At 38.4% G+C, this 25,245-nt stretch overlaps 5 protein-coding genes and 1 long non-coding RNA gene across 6 annotated transcripts; 1 reads left to right on the top strand and 5 right to left on the bottom strand.

The window, feature by feature from the left end:
• Window positions 1-1,574: 1,574 nt before the first annotated feature.
• On the bottom strand, window positions 1,575-3,163 carry LOC140800808 (glutathione S-transferase F12). The gene is made up of 3 exons (XM_073155676.1): window positions 2,716-3,163; window positions 2,521-2,569; window positions 1,575-2,315 (listed from the first exon to the last, which is right to left on the bottom strand). Exons 1-3 carry the CDS (start codon window positions 2,860-2,862, stop codon window positions 1,843-1,845), a joined length of 669 nt encoding a protein of 222 aa, XP_073011777.1. The 5' UTR covers window positions 2,863-3,163; the 3' UTR covers window positions 1,575-1,842.
• A 1,053-nt stretch (window positions 3,164-4,216) lies between these two features.
• Window positions 4,217-4,773, bottom strand: LOC140801300 (uncharacterized). The gene is made up of 2 exons (XR_012111407.1): window positions 4,708-4,773; window positions 4,217-4,618 (listed from the first exon to the last, which is right to left on the bottom strand). It is a non-coding gene; the product is annotated as an uncharacterized lncRNA (long non-coding RNA).
• A 1,366-nt stretch (window positions 4,774-6,139) lies between these two features.
• On the bottom strand, window positions 6,140-8,644 carry LOC140800571 (F-box/kelch-repeat protein At5g42350-like). Its single transcript, XM_073155312.1, has one exon. It carries the CDS (start codon window positions 8,162-8,164, stop codon window positions 6,344-6,346), a length of 1,821 nt encoding a protein of 606 aa, XP_073011413.1. The 5' UTR covers window positions 8,165-8,644; the 3' UTR covers window positions 6,140-6,343.
• Window positions 8,645-11,267: 2,623 nt separating this feature from the next.
• On the bottom strand, window positions 11,268-14,292 carry LOC140801405 (probable protein phosphatase 2C 27). The gene is made up of 5 exons (XM_073156509.1): window positions 14,022-14,292; window positions 13,328-13,898; window positions 13,041-13,235; window positions 12,563-12,768; window positions 11,268-11,998 (listed from the first exon to the last, which is right to left on the bottom strand). Exons 2-5 carry the CDS (start codon window positions 13,526-13,528, stop codon window positions 11,449-11,451), a joined length of 1,152 nt encoding a protein of 383 aa, XP_073012610.1. The 5' UTR covers window positions 13,529-13,898; window positions 14,022-14,292; the 3' UTR covers window positions 11,268-11,448.
• A 956-nt stretch (window positions 14,293-15,248) lies between these two features.
• On the bottom strand, window positions 15,249-18,271 carry LOC140800694 (probable phospholipase A2 homolog 1). The gene is made up of 5 exons (XM_073155473.1): window positions 18,032-18,271; window positions 17,896-17,935; window positions 17,699-17,818; window positions 15,562-15,788; window positions 15,249-15,499 (listed from the first exon to the last, which is right to left on the bottom strand). The coding sequence occupies exons 1-4, from the start codon at window positions 18,140-18,142 to the stop codon at window positions 15,610-15,612; spliced, it is 450 nt and encodes a 149-aa protein (XP_073011574.1). The 5' UTR covers window positions 18,143-18,271; the 3' UTR covers window positions 15,249-15,499; window positions 15,562-15,609.
• A 2,421-nt stretch (window positions 18,272-20,692) lies between these two features.
• On the top strand, window positions 20,693-25,218 carry LOC140801274 (glutamate receptor 3.1-like). The gene is made up of 7 exons (XM_073156299.1): window positions 20,693-20,824; window positions 21,041-21,377; window positions 21,480-22,828; window positions 22,938-23,215; window positions 23,435-23,466; window positions 23,551-23,957; window positions 24,514-25,218. Exons 2-7 carry the CDS (start codon window positions 21,116-21,118, stop codon window positions 24,934-24,936), a joined length of 2,751 nt encoding a protein of 916 aa, XP_073012400.1. The 5' UTR covers window positions 20,693-20,824; window positions 21,041-21,115; the 3' UTR covers window positions 24,937-25,218.
• The last annotated feature ends 27 nt before the right edge of the window (window positions 25,219-25,245 follow it).

Genomic DNA, 25,245 nt, shown 5'->3' on the forward strand with positions numbered 1-25,245 from the left:
CCCAATTAGTGATTCACGTGGAAATCATTCGTCGCAAAGTAATTTTGTGACAATTTTTTAAAATTTCTATATAAATTATTGTCCGAGTTAGACTTATGAAAGTTTCAAAATCACAATTGCTTTCCTAAATTATTTATATTTGCAACATTGATTTATATAGCGATTTTAAATAGGATTAAATTTATTTTTACCCTTATATTTTAAACTAGAATCACTTTATATTTTTAATTTTTATTTTGTATCTGTGTCACTACTAAATTTTAACTGTTAAAATTTTCATCTAAAGTTAAATGTGATTGTTACTGAGCAAAATCGCATTACTCTATTAAACCTTTTTTTAAATGAATAAATCACTTAAAATTTTCTACAAATATATATTTATTTAACAGAAACATAATCATTTAAGTCATTTATTATATTTGTTAACGGTGTTTTTTTGCACATATTTCTATATTCGAAGTACCCATAATTTTATTTACGTAAAAAAGGTAAAATCAAGAGTCCACTCTTGCTAGTAACCAAACTTTAAAAGAGATTTTTTTGCAAATGCGCAGCTTTTAGATATCCTTTCCCGTACTGCGATTTTAAATAAACCGAGAGGGCGTCGAAATCGAGACGCTCGGTGGCGACCCCCGGAGGGAACCGTCTCTGCCAGTCGCCAGTAACGGAATCTTCTACTCGCCGTCAACGATAACGGAGACGCTCGTTGCCGTCGATATGTCCCCGAGAAAAAGCGGCCGAGAAAAAAGAAAGCCGCGGCGTTCTATTGGACGACAAACAGCGGAAATGCAATAATACGCGAGATATCGACAGGATAAAACTAAAAAAAAGGCAGGTTAAGTCAGTGGGCCCACGTAGTGGCGAACGGGGTAACGGTAATGGCGCGAACGTGGGCCCGTTTCGTTACGTGCCTTTTTAACTTTATTCCTTTTCTTTTAATCCGTATAAATGTTACTATGCGGATGCTTAATTCCACCGTCAGATTTTGTCAGGTTGGGTTCATCTGACCGTCAGTATGCTTAGTAGGGAACGGAAGAGCATAAACTACTATTTGGAAAGTTCTAGAAAGAGTCACGATGGGCACCTGATGAGAAATGTAAGACCGTTTGGTGGGTCCATGAGTCACCAATGACATGGAGTCATGATGGTTTCGTATGTTTAATTTTGGGTCATGAGTGAAGGGGTGAAATGTTTGGTACTAGCAAACTTTGGGTTAATTAGCAAATTTTGCAACGTAAACATCCTCATCCATTGGTCAATATGTTTTCAATTCTAATTAGTGCCATTCCTCTGTGTCGATATATATAACTTGAATGGATGTATTAGTTATTCCGGAATGGGGGGATCACACTAACGTCAACTCCTTACTAGCTACCTGAGCCCATTAGATAGAATTTTCTTGAACGAATAAATAAAAATTGAAATTGATTTTATGTTTCAGATAAATATTTGTCTCCAGTAAAGAAAACTCAGTGATGATAAAATATTAATCGCACGGCAGAAATTAAAGACTCCTGCTTTCGCTATTTGCACACCATGCGTGCAAATTAAATTTGGCATAGTATAAAGAGATATTGAGAATTAATATTTATTTCATTAAGAGTACTCAAATTAGAACACAGCCTAATAGATATGCATAAGATTTAAAAGCCTAGTAAGACATAGACCCTTTGGAAGCCCTCCTAACTCCTAAGAAATGAAGCACATATATCACCGTTATCAGAGCATCAGAAAAAGAGAATACAAAGGGTCTAAAGTCCAGCAACAACTAATAATACTTTATTTGGACGTAAAGGTAGGATCAACTCGAAGTTTTTTATTGCACTCCCATGCATCTCATCTTCATGGATAATAATGTGAAGCCCTAGTCTCCACAAAGCTCGTCACCTTCTTCCATGCAGCCCTAGAAGTAATATCCTCCCACCACGCCTTGAGGTGCTTCTTCCCGGTGACCAGCTCCGGTATGCCGCAGTTCTCGACGAGGTAGCGAGTGGCCGGAATGTGAGTTAGGTCGGCCAGAGTGAACTCGTCGCCGGCCAAATACTTGGTCTTGGACAGCTGCTTCTCGTAGACCTCGAGGACCTTGTCGAGCTTCTCGGCGAAGGCGGCGGCCTCGGCTTTGTTCCCCTGTACGCCCTGGCTCGGGAGGATGAAGAGGTTGGAGACGATGGGGAAGACTAGTGGGTTGAAGTTGATGGCCTCCACGTCCAGCCATTGGTCGACCTTGGCCTTCTCTTCTAGAGTCCGGCCTAAGAGGTTAGGGCGACCCTCGCCTGCGTACTTGGCTGCGTAGTACCTCACTATGGCTCTTGATTCTAATCAATTAAGGACCAAAGTATTACGTTAGAGATATCAAAAACGTGCACATAATAGTTTGAAAGATTTTTTTTTTAGGAAATTTGACCTCTTTTGACATTAAGGTGTACTAGACTAACGGGAGAGTACTTTTGAGACGATAAAAATAAAATATAGTGGTTGATGTTAATTATAAACTTCAATTAGTAGTATGAATTGGCTTACCAAAGATCTCGAAGTCTCCATCAACAACATAAGGAACTTGTCCAAAAGGCTATCACAAGTGAAAGAAAACCAAACCAAGAAGAAGAAGAGGAACATTAAAAGCAATCAATACAGCTCAACGCACAATTTAAGGTAGTAACCCATGATCTAAGCAGCAACAGTGATCAAAATAATAATGTTAATTTAATACTATACTTGTTTGGCCATGTACTCAGGCTTCTTATGCTCCATGGTCCCAAGATCAACATGAACAAGCTCATACTCTACACCCATTTCTATCAGGCAATGCATCACCCTTTGTGGGCATACTGCAGGACCCATGCCATAGATCTTCACCACCATCTTAGTATCTCTCTGTCTCTCTCTGTCTCTCTCTCTCTTGTGGTGGAGAAGAAGAAGGCTACTGTCCAGTACTCTTATAGCACTACGAGTGATTTGTTAAGTAGGCTAATAGAAAGAAGCCGAGAATAGTTGGAAGAGTTTTACGATTAGCTTGAGATTACGGTGGTACTAGCAGGAGAGGACGAGGAAGCACGCTGTTTGTTCACCTACCGGTTTCTATGGATGGAAGAAAGAGTAGATAGAGCTACCCAGAGCAGCGGAGCCTCTGCAGCCATGGCTGCAGTAAGTTTAATTGAATCGTATTGTTCTATTGCGTAACTGGGGCAGTTCGTGCAGTCGTGGATGGAGGAGACCACCCACCAGATGCGCTACTCCAACGGACAGTCGTGATAGGACTTCTCTTTTTGTCATTCTATCAAGAAAGTTTTCAAAAAAGGCCCATTATTGACCTGGACAAATGGCCCGAATATAGAACATTGCATAATCAAACAAAAAATAACTCCTAGAGTCACGAGCTGAGCAAGGTATGGGTGAGCTAAACAAGAGTCAGCAGAGAGAATGGGTGAGAGTGAAAGTTCAACCTTTCCCCCTCTATTAGGAGAAGGGAGAAGAAGGTGACGTAGTGGCGGCGGTAGGAAGAAGAGGAGAGAGAGAAGAGGGTGTCTGTCAAGGCTCTCCTAGAGTTTTAGATAGAATTCCTTGATTTCCATCATATTTTATAGTCATATTGCCCTATTTGTACAGCACTTTTATATACATTTAACTTTAATTCACATGGCAAACAGTTTTATATTATTAGCTTTGTTTGGTTTGAGGCTAAGTCTCAAACTCGATTATTCAGTGATGAACAATGGCCTATTTATTTGTTTATGTAAAAAGTTTGGTGCAAATACTTTTGAGTATCACACCACGGAATGTGTATAAGATCTAGAGAAAATGATTGATTATTAAGTCCAAATTTAAATTCTACACATTTAAAGTGAAACTGTTCCAATTTATTATAGGAATTTCTTTGGAGACGGTTGACAAATGATTTGCGAGATAATTCCACTTTATGATTACAGTAGCAAATATGAACCAAAATACATGTTACTTGGAAACAAAGTCTACTTTAGCGCTCATATATTATGTGTACAGTTTATGTAAGCAGTCATTCCCTTTTTTATTCTTCATTAAAAAAAAAGAGTTCATCCCTTTCATATACAATGCATTTGTTTATGTAGCAGTCAGTGCTCATCTTTAACGCGCACTGATTATAAAATGTGATTATAAAGGGATGAACATTACAAATGTGTTTATAAAAAAAGGCCCATTTATAATCACATTTGTTTATGACTTGATACGGTGATATCCCTTTTATATGTCAATGTTTACAAATGTGATTATAAAATGGAACTAATTTGCAAATCACATGACGAACATCTTCCCAACAAACCAGGGACCTAACATTCTAACAGCACTATTGCCATTCACAGTTTCTTAGTGACATTTTATCGAACACCGTCCTGGCATTCCTGTATTCATAAAAATCCCATCTTTGGCACTATAAAAGAAAAAGGAGAACTATCATACACTAATTCATGAGCCACGGGTACTAGAAGTCATTTTGCTTTAAGATTCGGACGACGACGAGGATTCCTCCCTCTTGGAATCGAGGTAACCTTGGAGGGCCCGGATTTGCTCCTGGGTGGGTGGCTTCTCGTTGTTCTTGATGGATCGGTGCACGTCGTAGGTAGTAACTCCCAAGAAACAAAGCCTGTTTTAATTAATTAACGAGCCTTAATCACAATGAACAACGTACTTAGATTAAACTAAGAGAGGATGGATTAAGGAAGCTAAGCTAACCCAGAGGCAAAGAGTACCAACTGCCTAGGAAGTATGTGCTTGCCAAACATCCTCATATTGTTTATTTGGAAAAGTCTACATATTGGGTGGGAGATTTCTTGTGTTATAAAGGTTCTATGGGCCGTTATTGGGCCTAAGTTAATTGGGCCTGTACTATTCCTCCTCGTCCACTAAGTGAGCAAAATTTCAAAATGACAACATTACCCCTAAGGGAGGTGTTAGGAGGAAGTAGAGTATAATTAAAAAATATTAAGACATAATATTTCTTTTTCCTTCGCAGAGGCTTATTAATAGAGACACGATTAAATTTTCACTTTTTTAAAATAAATAAATAAATAATATTGGATACAATGTAAGTGGTTAATGAAAACTTAACATCTACTTCTCCTAGGGTAAAAAGCAAGATAGTAGTAGACAAGATAGAGAGTGAGAATTAACTGAACATAGAGGATAAACATCTAAAGTAGGACAAAAGATGATAAGTAACTGTAAAGAGGAAAGTGAAAATACTACACATGGAGGACAGACTTGGAATGTATCTCATGTGCACACTCTCAGTCTCAGATCATTTCAGGATCATATTTCTTGGAGGCTTTGAAAGTTATCTCAACAACAACCAGGAAATATTATTACACCATGGCATCCTGAATTGATCTGAAATTATACCATCTGAAGAAACCTTTGTCAGATTTAATAAACAGAAAGTTACCTCTCAGACTTTGACTTTGACAATTCTGGAGTTCAGATCCTTGGTGGCAATACTCTGCACTGTCTGCAGCTGCCTTCTTTCTTTGTGAGAGGAAATGGGGATTAGACCCCAATTAAATTTCCATTAGGGAAAATGGAATATATTGCATCTATATATTACATAAAAAGCTGCGGCTCAATTTATTTCCTGGAGTAAAGATCAAACTTCAATAATATAACTACATTTTAGTATCCATCTTTGACAGAGAGTTGCAGAAGTAAAATAATTGAAGCAACATCACCCTAACCAGAAACAAAGATGGATGATGCTATGAGCAGTGCCAACTACCAAAATCCTCCAAAACCTACCAACTACTATATTGTAATGTGATAAAGTTATTGGACTGAAAGGGACAGTGCACCTACATAAAAAAATTTCACCTACATTTTTCAGCAGAGTTGAGAGAGACTAGTAATTTTCTTGTTGGAGGTGAAATAAAGGAAGTCATTTTTCAATCCTTCTTTCCTGCTGAACTGTCAGCATGAACGGACAAATAAGGCTATGAATCAGTTTCTTAGTTTAATCTAAATACTAAGAGAACAAATAGCATCCTAATGCATGAGACTCCTACCAATACGGTGATGCAAGCTATGCAGCCTCATTACATAGTTCAAGAAGCGGTCTCTGCAACCATCAGACGCCAATGGAAAGGCTTACGAAAGAAAAAGAATACAAAGAGAACTCTATCGCACCAACAAATCATACATTCATTCATGAAACAGATACAATCTTGTACAATTACTTCAACAGCAATCAATGGATCCAAAGGAAATTTTTGTACAAGGAATTGAGCAATAAGTCATAAATGCTCACTTACTTTTCTGAATCAATGTAATAACTTGAAAATAAATAACAAGAAAAAGAATGATGGCACAGCCTTGGTTATATTTAAAGATTTAGCACAACCATGGACTTCATCCTGCATGATGAAGGATCTGCCTCATGTGCTGCATGTTTCCTTGAGATGCGGCTCCACTTCAGCTCAGAATCTGAAACTTGACAAGAAGTTAAGAAGTCGAGCACCTGACCAAATATTCTGAACATCTCTAGACCATAAATCCTGTCCTGGTCTACTACAAATGCAGGATTCCAATCCATGGGTGCATCTGGGTGTCTAGAAACTTCAGCCCATTTATTCAAGGCAAAGTCCAGCTCAAATAGCTTCCTCACAGCTCTCTCAGACCTGTTTATGTGACCGTCTCTCTCGCACCAAGACACGCATAACATGAACAACCGACTCTGACAAGATACAAATTTTGGATAATATTCACGAAGCCGAGGAGGGGGTTGGGAGGTCTGAATTGCAAACCAAAAGCCCCTCTCTAGGTCATAGGCAGCAAGTTTATCTGTCTCAGAGTAGACATAGAACATCCGACAGCAAACAGCACCAGAGCAAACAGCCCCAAAATCCAAAGGCAATCCAGCAATTTCAACCCACTTGTTGGTCAGGGGATCGTAGATCTCCCCAGACTCCAGAGGCTCATCCAAACACCCATGACCACCCACAGCAATGAGAGCAAGCTTGGGCAACTTAGTGACCTCTTCTCCCACAAACTTGTACTGTTCAGTTAAGAATTCTGATGATTGGTCATCCTCAACAAAAGCATCCCTAAGTCGGCGCCTTATTGAAAAACGGTGTGGATCCTCATAGACATCTGAAACTCCACCTAATCGGGATTTAAGAGGAAGTCGATTGTGCTTATCGGACCGGGTACGAAATATATTGCAACTAGCTGTAACTTCAAAGACCCCCAAAACAGGTCTAGACCTTGCTGACTTCATTGAAGCAGCTTTACGCCATGAGCCAGTTAAAGGGCTATACACCAGCATCCCTTTATGAGTCTTAAAAGAACCCTTCTCCAGTGAAACAGTTGAATGTGCGACACTAGAACAACCACCAACAACATAAATATCTGCTCCAATACCAGCAACTGAAAACAAGAACCTCCCCTTCAGTCTATCAGCACTAATCCTATGCCACCGGTCGAAAGAGATATCCAGAGCATGCATCTCCCCGGTGTGATATCCATCCCTTGTGATCCCAAACATAAACAACCATGGACTCTGATGACAACCTTCAGACCTGAACTGTATAAATTGTGGAGTGGTGGTCAAATCCCTCCATTTCTTGCATACACAACGGGAAATCATCAAAGATGTCAGAGGAAGACGAACCAATATCATCTCTAGTACATCATCTGGAAGCGAAACTTCAGAAGCTAAGCTTGAAGGATGCTGTTGAACTGCCTTCTCCTTTCTCACATTCTTCTTCCAAAATCTCTCGGGCATACTATAGGAGAAGCACTGTACTCCAGTTTCCTCAACCCCTGCAACCATCCTATGAGGCATGCAGTCCTCCAAAGAGACCAACCTCTTCCCACTACCCTCCAACACTTCACAGGCACCAACGCGACACCCACCACCCTTCACATAGAGATTAAGGCACCTTGAAGAACTGGATTGTGATTTCACACTCTCTTCATTGCTATAACCTCCACTTCCATTCTTCTTCTTCTTAAGCTTCTCACTTACAGATTTCGTGAGGCGCTTAGAAACACTCAAACCTTCCATATCCCTCCCCAGAGATTCCTCTTCCTTTGAGATCTCGCCTTCTATACCGCTAATTTCAATAGCATTTCTGGAATCATCACTTAGCAAAGCAGTCCTGCAATTGCTATTTGATCTCTTAAAAGTGTCAACACTAGCCATCTACAACCCACCCAAATTCCCCAAATTTGAAACCCTAAACCACAATTTATTCTCCAATTGGCTCCATTAGCAAACTAACTGGCGAATTCTCCATTGCCAACCAAGAAATCACCAAGATCCCATTCATCCCCTTCCAATTCATGAATTATACATCCAAACAACACCCGGTTCAAGCTAAATCATTCAAGAAAAGATTAAAAAAAAGGCTAATTTCTATCTAAATCGCACTAAAAATCTAACTTTTACAGTCACATCACCACATTTAGAACCATAACCACATAAACAATGAAAGAGAAAGAAATAGAAAAAATTTAGAGCATAACGGAAGGAATGAATCGGGGAGCAAACCCTAGGGCGTCAAATCAAGGATAACGCGATCCAAGTCGAACGGAGGGAAGAGATCTGAGAGCGATGCGGTCTCGAGCGCCCCTCGGAAATAGTAAAGCCGTTAGATTTCCTCGTAGGAAGAGTTTGGGATTTTATTTCGGACGTATCCTTTCACGCACCCAAAATAAGGACCAGCAAAAGTAACCCATTTAGCGTAACAGAGGTGCGACTTTTGCGCGTGGGGTCGGGGTTGATTTGGGTTTTCTGTTGGGTGATCAACACTACTTATCTGTAAAGTTATCTAAATCGGGACCCATAAAGTGACCGTCCAGAGCGGTGGGGCCAAGCATGCGGTTGGTGAGTTTACATTACAGTTCTTAAATGCAAGTGGGCCTAAAGTGAGTTGGTTGCAGTTGGGAGGAATTTTAAGTGAATTAAATTATGCCGAGAAAATTCCCCCCTCTTTTAATTTGTCCTCTTATAGTGTGTTTTCATATAAATAATTTGTTAGGTGTTCTTTTTTTTTTTCTTTGTAAATAATTTAATATTTCTTTTTGTTTACATTATTTACAAAATAATTTGGTTCCTTCTTTGTTTTATTAATTTATGGGCATGCAAATTTTACAAATACTTTTACCATTATCATTTATAATTGATGGTCATTGGGTTGTTGATGCAAATGATAGAAATTAATTGGGTTAAAATTTTCTTTTCTTATCTATAATACTGGCATCAATGGCCTAAGGTAAAATTTGTAACTAAATTTCTATTCAAAGTTCTCATTGACTAATTTTGATAGGTCTTCTGAAAGGCTTGATCTAATTGTCCAATTAAATTAGTCTTACTATCTACTGCCCAAATGAGGCCATCTCTGCATCCTTTTATGCCGCATTGATAGGCTAACTTTACAGTAGAGAGTACAGAATATATAATAAGGTGAGTGACAGAAGAGTACATCAAAGTTTGTTATCCTGAGAATTATAGAGTAATAAGTGTTCAGATCCCTATAATTTGGTTGAATTATTAATTCCCACGGTATCGCAAGTAATGGCCATTGATCAAATTGTTGCAAGTGAAAGAACAAATTTCTTTGGGATTAAAAAAAAAGAAAAAAAAAAGAGAGAAGAAGATGAAGAAGAAATACGATAATAGGCCGGGCTTTGCAGCAAAACCCTAAGCCCATAGCCGTGTAATAGCAATCGGGCTCGGACCAGGCCAAAATCGGTCATTAGGGCCGGAACCGGGCTTGCGAAATGAGCAAATCTGAATGCTTTATCTGTAATTCTAGTAATTAGCAAAAAAAAAATAGGGTCATTTGTCTGAAAAACTAAAATAGATTTGGATTAGTTTTACTTTGTAGAAATATAGTAAATAAGGAATTTATACATCCAACAACAGTAAACTGGTGATGTATAACTAGATTTGGTTACCTCTGCAAAGCAAACAAAAAAAAAAGGTAATCCCATATATATGAAAATAACCTAAGAATTATATTGCTAAAAACCTCATTTTCATAAGCAACCAAAGAGTGTTCAATAGTTTTACACATATCTTTTTCTTATGCATCATATACTTGTAGAATAAGTTCAAACTCTAGAATAAGAGAGATAAGTAGTATAGTTATATTAATATTGAGATAAATAGTTATTTGCTTACTATACTAAGAATAAAAGATTTATATCAGAAGAAGATTTTTCTTATTCCATGTTTAAGTGAACCGGGGCTTAAAATGGCACAAGAAGCACTGCATATTTCTCCACCGGAAAGGGAGCAAGATGCCTTCTTGCAACCAAGGAGAGAGCCCTACTTTTTCTTTCTTTTTATTGGTCTTGACCACCAACTCCACTACCTTTCTTTTGCCACCTTTTAAAATGTTCTTCTCCCCTTGAGCAGTAAAAACCTTCATGGAGAAGATATCAAAGTAATCTTCCCAGATATCTGAATTCTGAAGGCAAACATGACAAAGTGGTGATCCACATCAGAGTAAAGGCACCGAAAGCTACTGCGATTGATCATCCAAAGGCCCTAATGGCCCTTGGCCTTTGCTTTTTTGCACAACCTTTCTGAGGTGGAGCCCTTACCAGCAATTTTCCTAATATCTCCACTCACTTGATCCTATTGTAGACCCACAATTGTTTGTTTGGATAAGGATCCAGCCAAGTGTATAGATATCACAAATTAAGAGAATAGCTGCTGCACACTGCTTAGGGGTGAGGACAAGAAAGGGTTTAGCAATTTAATCATAGAATATGTGAATGGATGTACTTGGAAAGCATGTGAGAACAAGCACTTAAGATATGAAAGGAGCATGCCAAACTTCAGAGAGGTTTTTCATGCAACTGGAGACTGTGATTGTAGCTCTTATCCACTGCCCACTTCACCATCCACTGGAATAAAGCCAAGGATCACAAGCCAACATAGGAAGTTCTTTGGATACCAAGTAGGACAGACAAAAGAACTGCTCTCTATTGGCTTTTGAGCATTATTATGGTTACAATAAATGTCACAGAATCTCGCAAAAAGATACACTACCAAGTTGAGGTTTGTGCAGGGTACTCGCCCCTTATCTCTTATATCATGAAGAGAGGATTCTATGGACCTCCACAAGAGACAATTGATGCACAGAGAAGATTATACCTTTAATACAAGATTGATATATAGGAAAGAGAAGAAAGTGTTAATAGGAAGCTTAAAATGGCATCATCCCCGCATGCTAATTTCTGCAAGAGGCTGAATGTGACAAGCAACTTTTTTTTTCCATGGAAAGATCGTAGAATTGTAGGCATAAAGTTTCATTCATTCATTGAAGATGCCCTAATACACAAAAGGAGAGGAAAAGTAGGGTGACGACCAAATAACACAAGCCCCACATGAAGCCCAATGTTTATATGCATTCTGGACCTATATAAAAAGGGAGAAAAATAAACTTTACAATCTCTTGTGGTAACAATACTCTTCTACTCCACTATTCCCTTGAGCAAGTTTATGCCCTCTGCAGAGACACATCTCCTTACTCCGGATCTTGGAACCTCGATACGAGGGGGTGGATATGGAGAGAAGCAAATGACCACCACAGTTAGATTATCGCAAGTTTTTCGCTTCAGTGCCTGCCGCACTAGCTCCCTTGAGCACCTCTCGGGATCATTATGAGCTATGAGCTCTTTCCTGGTTAACGTCACGGCGCACTGGCTAGTCATCACATCCCAGAGGCCATCACAGGCCATTATTAAGAATTCATCTTCCTCTGCGAGAGTCATCTCCTGCAATTCAGGCTCTGCGCTCAAGGGACATTCAGAACCTTTGGGGCCTTTCATGTGCCAATCACCGAGGGCCCTTGCTACAGATAGCTGGCCATTAAGATAGCCATCATAAATGAAGCCACCTAGTTTCTCAATTCTAAGCCTTTCACTGTTGCAGCTGGGCTTATGGTCTCTAGACAGTTCGACTGCTCGACCACGCTTACCTAGCACGGCTCGGCAGTCACCAACATTGGCAATGTGCAGAGTCCTGTATGATCAAGATGGGGGTGTCAGGATGATCAATAAATTGAACTGGTGAATTTGAAAGGCAGCAATGTGCTTGGTTTATAGTTAAGAATGAACAAACCAGACAATCTTAAAGCAAAGTATCAGTTCAAATTGCACATGTAATTTTGGTGAATCAAGTGTGATATTGCTAGTCAACCAATCGATAAAAATAGATATTATTGATTCCGAAGACTCGACCATCTATAACCCATACTTGATAATTCTGTGATAAGGACAATGTCTTAGAAATGATATGGATGTCTATCAACGATAAGCAAATGACCATTGCTTTCTAATCGATAATTTTTAATTGATAACACAAAAGTTTCTTCTCCTAACCACATGTGGTTAAAAAAATTAGGTAGTTAAACAGTTCTTAATTTAGAGCACAACAAAGCCTGTTAGGTCTCACCAACATTTCCCACCAACAGTTTTAAATTCAGCGCACAAACTAATTGTAGTCAAACTACTTAGAGTTTATAATTTTCTAAAGCCTTAAAGGAGAAAACAGAGGTAGATGGTGGATCCTGAAATCAGACCTAACCTTCCAAAAATGAGAGCAGTCAAGGCCGTGGTTCCTGACGAGTTGTCTACAGATTTGTCATCAGCAATAGCATAATCAGCTCTCACAAATGCACTCTTGATAGCCTTCTGAATGCAACTGGGAAAATGATCGTCTTTGATTATAAAGTTGAGAATGTTCTTTTGGACAAAGGCTGCCGCATCTTTGCCATCATGGCCATCAAAAACCTGCCCATGTAAATTGCCTGGTCTTAGAAACTAGTACAGGTAATGTTTTATTGCATACAAACTATTAGAAGTGAAATCATTTGGAACTCTAAAGGTCAAAACAAAATCAAGCAACAATATTAAGGAGAAAAATGAGAGAACATAAGAACAAGATCATATCGAAAATGCCATACTCTATGAGGGATAGTAAGACCATGAACATGGACTGAAAAAAAGTACTAATCAGATGCGACTGATGAACAACCAAAGGTAAAAGGTCAAGGAATGCACACCCCATAGAAGGCCCCTGGTGATGGAATTCTGGCAAGGACACCAAGATGATCTATCAAATTATCTACACAGATGTGCTCATCTTCCATGAACTTCTTTTGCCCAATGTCGGTGCAGCTTCCAGACCGAAACACAGGCAAGAACCCTGGCGGCCCAGGAGAGTCAGACTGCAAGCACAGGTTCCCAATACCCAAATCCTAAAAAAAGCCATTATAAGTTCACCTTCTAGCACCATGAAAAAGGAGCTAAATAGAATATTAAAGCTGAACAATTCAGTAACAGGACATACAATTTTTCCAGCTTCCTCCAATCTAGCAGTACTCGCACAGTGCCTCATCAGCGTGCCGTGCCGAGGAGGTTTCCTAGACTTCACTTCCTCTGCGTCCTCTATATTGTTGGCATCCGACAAAGACCCATTCTCCTTGCCCATGCACTTGCCATCTAAAATTGCTAACGGAGTTGAGAGATCAGCCGCAGCTGCCATCTTCATTGACACAATTCGTCGGTAATAAAACCTACAGCTTTAAACTAACCCTTGCTCTAAGCAGCAAGGCTAAAAGTAATCCAAACTTAATCGCACAAGGTCTCTGGTCTTCTCAGTCGGATCAACAACCTATGGCCTCAAGATTGAAGAGAATCCACTTAAATCCAATGTAACCAACTTTAATTAATTTCAATGATTCCAACAAAAATTAATGCTCTCCTACTTCCACCAAACATCCAAATCCCCTGAAAAAAAAATCCCAAAAACATACAAACCCCCCAATTTTTTTTTTTTATCAAGTTGATAAACCGAAAACCAGAAATTGAAGCATCGATTGATATACGAAATCTCAATCACATTCCGGTTCCAGAGTCCCCTGCACACAATCAACAGTCACATTTAAACCCAGTAAAACCAGCCCAATGTTCCACCTTTCAAGCACAAAGCTAAAGCCTCACAGATAATTGTATCAAAACTAAGTCGCGATTGAAGAACAAACCTCACAACAGGTCAAATCTTCCTTGATAAATCCCCAAAGAATGCGAATTTGCAACAAATTCTGGTATACGCTACAGGCTAACTCTATTACCAACCAATGGAACCCACCTCGATTATACTCCTCTGGGTTGGAACGCAAGAAGTTAAAAGAGAAAAAGAAAAATCCCCAAAGGAATGGCTGAAAGAGGAGGAATCGAAAGCTTCTAGCTTTGTAGGAGAGGAAGAGGAGAGACTAACTTCTGGGAGGAGGAAGAGTGGTTATTTAATGACCCGGGGAAGACTGCCTCTTCCGGTTATCCGGTTAAGTCTTGTAGCTATTGGGGACCAACGAGGACGGACACGTGTCGATCGTTGTACGCGGCGCAGTAAACAGACCTGGCTATCCCCGTGTGTCAGATTACTCGTACGATGGAAATGGACGGGTCGATTTTGTTATCTCTATTTGCACGTGCACGAAAGGCAATTTAATTTTTTAAACCGCCCGTACCGTCTCGTTTCGGCTTATGATTGGCTCAAATTTATTGTTGAATAAAAAAATAAAAAAATAAAAAATTTATTGGTGCGATTTTTTGTCTTCTTCGCAAGGTTGAGGCCTAAATCCTAAATCTACAAATGACCAAATAACTAGGATCATAATCTTGTTATAAACACGAAATGCAAGAGAGATGAACATTAGATGAACAATTATTAATGCCCATTTGCTTAATCTAATTATAATCTATTTATTAAACGTCAATAAAACAATAGTCTAGGAAGAAAATAGTTGAAAAGAAAAGGGAAAATTATTACATCTTAATGGTGGTTGGGGATCTCATCTTCTCACCTACCCTTACTCTCTTCAGCTTGTTACTTACTCTTCCATCTACTTGTGGTCTTCTGGATATATATATATATATATATATATATATTATCCACATGTTTTGCATGCCTTACTTGCCATCCAATATTTATTCCATGAAAGCGTGGATCTCTATTTGGCGATGCTTAAGGTTATTGTCACATCCCGTAGGACTTACAATTTGTCCTCCTTTGTCACCACAAACATTAAATTTTGGCAACTGAATAAAAGGATTAAAGGGAAAACTTGTTGAAACAAACTGATGGCGATCCTAACTTGGAGAATGTGCCATGAAGTAAATCAACATTTCAAATGTTAATCAGACTTAATGCAACTGATGGTGTTTTGATACAGATTCATCTGGAAAGCTTAAAAATAAGAACCATAGCATTGTAAGTAAAACATTGGATCAGGTCTTTTATTATACATTCGACGAGCAGTTTGACATATAGCCTCACACAAGTGATAGTAAATGTTGTTTGTCAATGTGACAACAATTGCATTAAAAGAATTTAATACAAAAAAACATACCATGTCCTAAAAGCTAATGACTGACACTGAAGGAGCACTGAGAAGATTCAAACACTCTCCATATCTGGCACTCATAAGCAACAATTCCACAGATCATTCTTCCAGGCATCCTGACAGAAAAAAAAAATGAGACGAAGAGGCAACCTGGGAAGAGTAATGGAGATTGTTTTACCTTTAAAGAAAGTATCTTGAATGAAGCATCTTTAATGTAGAAGTAGTACTACAGTTCACTATTGTGAGCACCAAGCTGGCTAAATAAGATCGCCATGTCCATCCCCTGTATCATAGTGGGCATGGCTGTTTCATAAGGGCAGTCCTTAGAGAAGCCAGCCTTCTTAGATTTCTTAACTTTCTTGATGCAGCTTTTGAACTTCTCATGACATCTCACACTCATCAAACCTAAAATAAATTCCATCAGAAAAATATGAGTTAGAACTTAAAATAATTGATGACGAGCTTATTTTAGCATATGGAGGCAAATGGGTGTGAAGGAGAGGGATAGGGTCAAGACTCAAGATTCAAGATTCAAGACTAAGGATCAATCTGCAGATCGCACCATCTAGATGATGCCAAGTTAGCATTTCTATTGAAATTTTGGTTCCTGATGATCGTAAGATCTTGTAATGGTAAGACAAAATATCTTTGCCTTTCTGGATGTTCCTCCCCTTCCCCATGTTACTCGGTTGCAAATTTATAACAAACAATCCAAAATGGCTTGAACTTGGTCTAATTCTAAACATACATATTTCATTCACTATAATTATAATAAAAGAACCTCCAAGATAGCTCTATTGTTTAGATCCTAATCAACCGCACGAACATACTGGGATGCTCTATGATTGATTTTTCTTTGATGTAATTGGAGATGGATCTGAAACTGAGATCTCATCTACAAGATTAGAATATTAGATTGAGATCTCATCTACTCTTAGTTGTATTTCCTATTCAGCGAGTGGACAAAAATATAGCGAAATAAAATGTGACACATGACAGCATAGAAACTTTGTTGTTAATTGTTGTCCATATACTTCGGAGAGAAACTTAAAACTTAAGGTAGTTGATGGATTTAGTTATTCCAAGCTAAGCCCCAAACCAGATTTTATTATGTAGGAACTGCCTCTAGCAAGTTGAATAAAGCAAGTTCTATAGCACCCATGAGGTCATAAACATCAACCTAACATATCTATCTAGAATTCAGCCTCTCTAAGGACCCTTCTTCAGAAGCAGTCGTACAAATGGAAAGTACCTATCATTTCAAGAATCTTGTGATCATTTCAAAAAATTGCATATTATCTCCATTTGTCTCTCTTCTTCCCTAGACGTCCAAAAAAAATCAAAGCCTTCTAGCTGCCAATTAGCATCTTCTATCCTGCTTCAAAGCATGAGCTCGAAAAGAACAATTCTACATCAAAATAGAAGAGAACTCCTTAAGTTGATAAAAAGCCAAAAGAGGTAGAGATCAAGAATATTTCATGCCAAGTATGCAAGTGCTCTAAACTTGGCTTTAGCTTAACCTCGATATCCAATGAAGTTAGCAAAAAACCAGCCTTAGTAACAAGTAACAACCCTTACAGCCAAAGATTGTCCCTATCTTAAACTGCAGAGCTTGGCAAGTACTCCTAGTCTATCATCACCAGTAACTTTCCTTTCAGATTATCCTTCTGCTTGATTTCCCACTAGAAAGACTCTGATCCATGGTGGCCTGTTTACTCGTCTTTCAAATATTATTGATTAACCAATCCTCCTATTGCTTTTGTCGTTAAATTATTCTTCTCTTTTTCCCCACCTCGATTTGGCCACATACATTCTTCTCTTTTTCCCCACCTCGATTTGGCCACATACTAGTATACCTATTCCTATATAAGGCGTATGTTTGATAATTCTTACGAGTGCCTACCAACTCTCTGATGCTTTCTTTCTCCTTTTACAGTGGTCCTAGCATCACATTTATCAATCCTATCCACCTATGACCTACCCCATATAATTATTGCATCCAGCAAAAAAGATCCTCTTCATTAAATTTTTCTCCGAATGTCTCCTCACCAAAGCTTGGGGTACTACAACAAAGGAGCTCTTCATACCCTCCAGGTTCGAGTAAATTCATGCATATAATATCTTTAGATGCCTATCTTTGTTTTAAGGGCAATCACAGCACCTACTCTCTTACCAACAAACATCTGAGCAGTTACTCCAAGTAGATATCATTCAATAGCATAACATAACAAACTCGTACACAGATGGATGTAAAGTGAACAGCAAATATTATGATATAAATTAAATCACATTACAAATTGAGAAAAAAAGGAAACCTTTTTTCTCAACGCATTCATCATGATCCTTGCAACATGCATCAAGATCATCACACGGTTTCTCCCCCGGGCAGCCCGACCATCCCACTCCGCAATACTTCCCGTATCGAATCCCCACAGCTACAAAATCCCAACATAATTAATCAAACAATCATACGAAACAAACCTCCTAAATCAAATCAAATCGCAGAACTCACAATCGCAGCTTTCGGCAACGCACGATCTGCTGCATCTTACCTACAACGTCAAAATCATCAAAAACCAAAACAAAAGGCCACTAATTTGGAACTCGGGATTAGGGTTAATTCTGATCGGATCCAAACAGATGGATACCTGGGTTTGGCGATTGGTCTCGGCGGCGGCGATGAAGCACAGGAAGGCGGAGGAGAGGAGGACCGGAAGCAAGGAGAATGGACGCGGCGAGCATCGGAAATCGCGTCGCATTCTTCCGAAGTCGCCCTCGTCCGCGACGAGGAGAGGAGCGTATCGGAAGAACTGATACTTTTGGAGCCCGTATCGGACGATATCGATATGTACCGGGTCCGAGCTTTCGGGGTCAGAATAGAACGGAAGGCCAATAGGCAAATGGGATCACGAGGATTGACGTGGCACGTTTACATTTGCTGCACAATTCTACCAACTTATTTTTTTAGCTTTTTATCATTTCACACCCTACATAATGTATTAATTACAGTATACGCTCTATTAGATGTGATTTGCATATCCATACTTTCCCTTAACGCAGGGTGTCATTTGCAAATTATACTTTCTTCTCTTAATTGTGAAGTCGTGATTAAAAGTAATGATGCGCATTATATTTATGACTCACTAATACATCTTCCAGATTGAAGATGATACGAACATAACCCTTTCTTTTTCTTTCTTTATTCCACTTGACAAATGATTCGATCTTAACCATCTCTCTTATATTCTTCTTTAGAAATTATTCGAACTTATCTTGTTCTTAATGTGGATTAGTTTGGTAATCGGGTTAACAATCAACCTAGATTATATAAGAAAAACTAAATATTTCCCTATATCAAAAATACTATAGCTAATGTAGTTTCTTAATGATAACTTTTATGGCCAGCTTAGCTAGGATTTTGATTTATGATAAACAATTATTAGGATAGTTGAACTAAAATGGTTCTACTTATGATTAAACTAAAATTTCCATATTAATTGAAACTAAATCAATAAAAAAATTAGAGGTTTAGAATATCTTTTCAGTATTAATTCATTTTGAATAATATGTATATTATCATCTTAGTCTACCTTTTTTTATGTTAAATACCATAATCTCTCAAGTGAAAGATTATACAATATGCAACCCAAAAAGGTTTTTTTTTATTTAAAAAAATCCCTTGCTCAAAGTTTTTATCAATTCATTAAAAAAAATTATTTAGACACAATATTATAATAAAAATAAGGTAACAAGTCCTAGAGCATAAATAAAATAACAACTTACTAGCAAAGTGTCAACTAAGTAAATGATTCTCTTATAATTCGATAGTCGAAGACGTGCTAAAATACTGAAAAAAAAATATCTATGGCAAAAATGAGCAACACAATAGAGAAAAGGAATACAAAAACAGTACAATATTATGACACAACAAGAATCTGGTAGGACAGGAGATCAAGACTAGAGTGAAGTGTCAACTAAGCATATGATTCTCTTGTAATTTGATAGTTAAAGATGTGCTAAAAGACTGAAAAAGAGAATCCTCTACAACAGAAACGAGCAACAAAATAGACAAAAAAAATACAAAACAGTACGATATTGTGACGCAGCATGAATCCGGTGGGACTGGAGAATCAAGACTAGAGAAAAGTGTGTCAATTAAGCATATGATTCTCTTGCAATTCGATAGTTAACGACGCACTAGAATGCTAGAAAAGAGAATTCTCAATAGCAAAAATAAACAAACAAAATAGAAAAATAGAATACAAAACAGCACGATATTGTGACGCATCATGAATCCGGTGGGACTGGAGAATCAAGACTAGAGCAAAGTGTGTCAACTAAGCATATGATTCTCTTGCGATTCGATAGTTAACGACGCACTAGAATGCTAGAAAAGAGAATTCTCAATAGCAAAAATAAACAAATAAAATAGAAAAATAGAATACAAAACAGTACAATATTGCGACACATTATGAATCTGGTATAATACAAGGAATCACGACTAGACGCAGATGCGTTGGAGCGTCAACACAAGCACATGCATAATTGTTGAAGAATAATTAAAAAGAAACATGTGAGAAATTAAGTTAATACATTGCCAAAAGAGTATTATTCCATCAACAAAAGAAAGACATGAAACTATTCGAAAATTCTCTCTTCCACTTTAGAAACGAAATGAAATCTTTTCTCTTTAGCAGCTTACCCACTATTTATAGCCTTTAATCAAGCACAGTATTAGACGACAGCAGGATGATAAAAGACTCGTCTTTTCCTTATTCCTTCCTTCGTCCAAAATCTTACACTGAGCGCAAAGGAGAATCTAACACTTTCTCTCCCCATTAGTCGACTGACACGTGTGCTTTAACAGGTGGGATTGGCCGGACCCTACGATCCAATTTTTCTTTTTCTCTTTTTCACTTCCCCCCTTAAAGTTACCTTTAATTGGTTTTACCTACCCCACACAATCTATTATCTATGATATGGTTAATTACATCTTTACCCGTCAAACTATTTATCCTCTCACTTTTACCCCACTCAAGCTAAAAAAAAAAAGAAAAAAAAAAGAAAAAAAAAAGAAAGAAAAAGAAAGCATATACCATGCAATTATCTAATTTGTATCATTGATTTTTTTTCTAATTAATTCAAAATTTATTTATAACAGGAGAGAAAAAAAGGAGGAGGGTATTTTTATACCTCTGATTAATTAGCTAAAATGTTAACAATTTTTAGCAGAATTTTTAATGAAAGAGATTTACGGATATAATTAGTTCACTACTTTGATAATTTAGGGGGGAGGGGGGCAAAATGTAATTATGCCTATGGTATCATCGAGGGAAGCAGTCGGTTTCTTGCGCGCAAGTGTTTGCTATATGAAGCCACTCTTCTTCCTGCAAAAAATTGCCATTCTCGAATTTGGGGGCAAAGTGCCTGCTTGAGGCTTGGTAACGAGTTCATCTTAGTCTTGATGGTTTAATCTATTGATTCCTGTGCATAGAAGTTGAGATTTATGGTTTATATCTTTGTAATTAGCTGTCTGCGTGGATTTCTGTAGCTTAATCCATGTCTTTCAATCTTGTATGTTAAATTCTTCTCTTCTTGAGGATATGGGTGGAATGTTATGTAACTGCGGATCTAAAAAGTTTCCCTCTTTCTCTTAGGAGATGTGTTGTTTGCGCCGCGCGCCCAGTAAAAAAAATTAGAGTAATTTGAGCTTGTGCGATACTGGGCCTACGATGAAACTGGAATTTCTTCTAGTCTTGGCTCTCTTTTTTGCCCTATTTTGTGGCGCCGCTAGTAGGAATGTTACTTCCAGGCCTTCCATTGTGAACATTGGAGCTGTTTTGGTAGTCAACTCCACTATTGGAAGAGTTGCCAAGGTTGCCATAGAAGCTGCAGTGGATGATGTTAACTCGGATTCTAGTGTTCTCCAAGGATCGAAGCTGGTTCTTGCGATGCGAGATACTAATTGTAGCGGATTCCTTGGCATTGTCGAAGGTAACACAACTTGTATTGTCCTCCATGTGCTTTTGAGTAATTATTTAGTTCATGAACCACTCTGGCGTTCTTATCATGCATATATTTATTTATTTATTTCAGCTATGCAATTCATGGAGACTGATATTATCGCAATAGTTGGCCCACAGTGTTCTACGATCGCTCATATTATTTCCTATCTTGCGAATGAGCTACAAGTCCCTCTCCTCTCCTTTGGTGCTACTGACCCATCTCTGTCTTCGCTTCAATTTCCCTTCTTTGTTCGGACCACGCAAAGTGATTTCTTTCAAATGAGTGCCATAGCAGAAATCATCTATTATTACCAGTGGACACAAGTTATTGCTATCTACATTGACGATGAGAATGGTAGAAATGGGATAGCTGCCTTAGGTGATAAACTTCAAGAGAAGCGATGTAAAATCTCTTACAAAGCGCCGTTCTTGTCTGATGCTACTAGAAGCGATATCCAGGACTTATTGGTCAAGGTTGCTTTAATGGAATCCCATGTAATCGTGCTTCATGCGAATCCGACAATTGGGCTCAAGGTTTTCTCTCTGGCTAATCATCTTCAGATGATGGGGAATGGGTATGTTTGGATAGCAACAGATTGGCTTGCTTCACTATTAGATTCCAAGTCACCGTTGCCTTCTAAAACCATGAGCACAATGCAAGGAGTCCTAACGCTGCGTCAGCACACAGCAGATTCGAAAAGGAAGAGTTCCTTGGTCTCAAGGTGGAGCACACTGACAAAGAAATATAGCACTGGGGATTTCCGCCTTAATTCTTATGGTTTATATGCTTATGATAGTGTATGGATTATTGCTCGGGCAGTAGATGCCTTTTTCAACAATGGTGGAATGATCTCATTTTCTAATGATTCGAGGTTGCATAATGCAGATGTAGGTGTTCTAAACCTTGGAGCGATGAGTGTGTTCGATGGTGGGAAGCGTCTGCTGGATGAGATTCAAAAGACAGACTTTGAAGGTGTAACTGGGCAGGTTCAGTTTGCTTCTGATGGAAATCTTATTCATCCTGCATATGATATCATCAATGTGATCGGTACTGGAATGCGAACAATTGGTTATTGGTCAAACTATTCCGGGTTGTCAGTTTTTCCTCCTGAAACATTCTATTCAAAGCCGCCTAATAGTTCTTCTGTGAATGATAACCTCTATAGTGTCATTTGGCCTGGTGAAACAACTGAAAAGCCTCGAGGATGGGCTTTTCCTTCTAATGGAAAGGAGTTGAAGATTGTTGTTCCAGATAGAGTTAGTTATCAAGCATTTGTCTCAAAAGATTTAAACACAGGCACAGTGACGGGTTACTGCATTGATGTGTTTATAGCTGCTGTTTCCTTACTGCCTTATGCTGTTCAGTATAAGTTCATACCTTTTGGGAATGGTCATGCAAACCCAAATTATACTCAACTTGTCGATATGGTTGCTTCAAATGTAAGTTCATGTGGATTAGTGCATTCGGTAGAACCATGTATAACTCCTGTAGTCTTATGCATGTCCTAGATTCTTCCAGACTTAAAAATTATGCCTTTTCTTTGTGTAGGTCTATGATGCTGCTGTAGGAGACATTGCAATCGTTGCGAATCGGACAAGACTTGTTGATTATACACAGCCATACATCGAATCGGGGCTTGTTGTACTGGCTCCGGTTAAAAAACGTGACTCAAGTGCTTGGGCATTCTTGCAGCCATTTTCTCTGGAGATGTGGTGTATCACAGGGGTAACTTTTCTTATTGTGGGAGCTGTTATTTGGATTCTTGAACACAGGATCAATGACGAATTCCGTGGCCCCCCTAAACAGCAACTAATTACTATCTTTTGGTAAGTTGCATGAGTATATTGTGTATCTCGACACATGCTTCACTAATATGTACTTAGGTATGATGTATTCAATATACAGCAAATGCCCATAATCACACCTTAATATGATAATTTCATCAGTGCTAATTGGTTAAGCCCTCTATCTATGTAGCTTTTTTGTTTCAAATATCTACTCCCAAGGTCTATGGCCTCTAATTTAATATCATGTACTTCTTGCAGGTTCAGCTTTTCAACTCTCTTTTTTGCACACAGTAAGTATGACTTTTCTTATGATGTTTTTGACTACCCATAGGAAGAAAGGCCTTTTCTGATTAGTATCCTTCTTACTTCTCTAGGAGAAAATACTGTGAGTACTCTTGGACGTGTGGTGCTGATAATATGGCTTTTCTTGGTTTTAATTATTCAGTCTAGCTACACTGCAAGCCTGACATCAATCCTTACAGTGCAACAACTCACTTCTCCTATAAAAGGAATTGACAGCTTGAGATCTAGCGATGAACCTATTGGCTATCAAGTAGGTTCCTATGCTGAAAATTATATGGTTGAGGAGCTAAACATTTCTAGATCCAGACTCAAAGCACTTGGTACCCCAGATGACTATGCTAGAGCCCTTGAACAGGGTCCCCATAATGGTGGTGTTGCTGCTGTTGTGGATGAGCGGCCCTATATTGAGCGATTTCTGTCGGCAGAATGCAGGTTTGCCATTGCTGGTTCAGAATTCACCAGAAGTGGTTGGGGATTTGTAAGTATCACTATAATGTTTCTGAAGTTCTTTATACATCTTACATGGTTGATTTGGCATTTAAACTCATATTATTCATGTCTGACTGGACAGCTATAAATTCCCTTTCCAGAGTAAAAAATAAGTAGGAAACTTGAAAATCATCTCCCTATTGTATCAATTACAATACAAGTTTCAGATGAACTTATGCAAAGGTTAAAACTATTATAAATCCCAAGAATCTGATGTTTTGATATTTCAAAAATTCAAATAAATAACGTGGTTTAGCATCTTTCCCTCATACCATTGCAGGCTTAGAATTTGTGCTTGAGCAAGAGGTATGAGACCCTAAGGAAAGTAAGATATTTTTGGCTGAAATCATTTCATAACAGTTTCAATTGCTCATCTATTCATGGCCACTTTTCTGAGTCCAATTTTGCTCAACTCTTGTTTTAGGCAGTGACTTTATAAGCATTGCTTTGAGTATATCTCCTTGTGACGCCATTTAAACGTAATACAAATTCTGGTATTATTAAACAAATCTTCTTTCTTAACATGCCAATTTACTTCATTTCAGGTCTTTCAAAGAGACTCCCCTTTAGCTGTGGACATGTCCACTGCTATTCTGAAATTATCTGAAAACGGTGAACTCCAACGTATCCATGATAAGTGGCTGAGTACAAGTGTATGCAGCTCTGACACCACCGAGGTTGATTCCGAGAGGCTCCATCTCAAGAGCTTCTGGGGCTTGTTTCTAATTTGCGGAATGACTTGCTTCCTTGCTATCCTGATTTACTTCCTTATTATGTTGCACAAGTTCATTCGCCAAGTTCCCGATGATGTAACAGACCCCTCAGCTCAAGGAAGCTCAAGGTCTAGACGGAGCTTCCTTTCGTTCCTCTCTTTTGCTGACGAGAAGGAAGAAGATGCAAAGAATAGGTCCAAGAAGAAGCAGATAGAGGATGCAAGAAATTCTGAAACTGTTGATATTGAGAGCTAGCCTCAAATATATGCTGCTCCGATGGTATAATTATTCTGAAACTGTTGATAGTGAGTATCTTATCTCCAAGAATATGATCAACATGCTCAATTTACCAGTGTACGTTTACCAACACTGGGGAAGAGCAAATTAAGTACATATGCATAGAAACTTAGATTCTTGTAACAGCATAACATGAGAAATCAGAGAAGAAGACACCTTGTCTTGAATTCTGTAAGAAAACCCTTGTCTATTAACGGTTATCATCAATAGTTTGAAAGCTTGAAGAGTTACTATCTCTTATTCACTCGAGTCTTGAAGATATCATGA

This window comes from Typha latifolia, chromosome 14 (genome assembly GCF_019914945.1).
Source record: "Typha latifolia isolate L0001 chromosome 14, TyphaL0001v2, whole genome shotgun sequence".
NCBI lineage: Eukaryota > Viridiplantae > Streptophyta > Magnoliopsida > Poales > Typhaceae > Typha > Typha latifolia.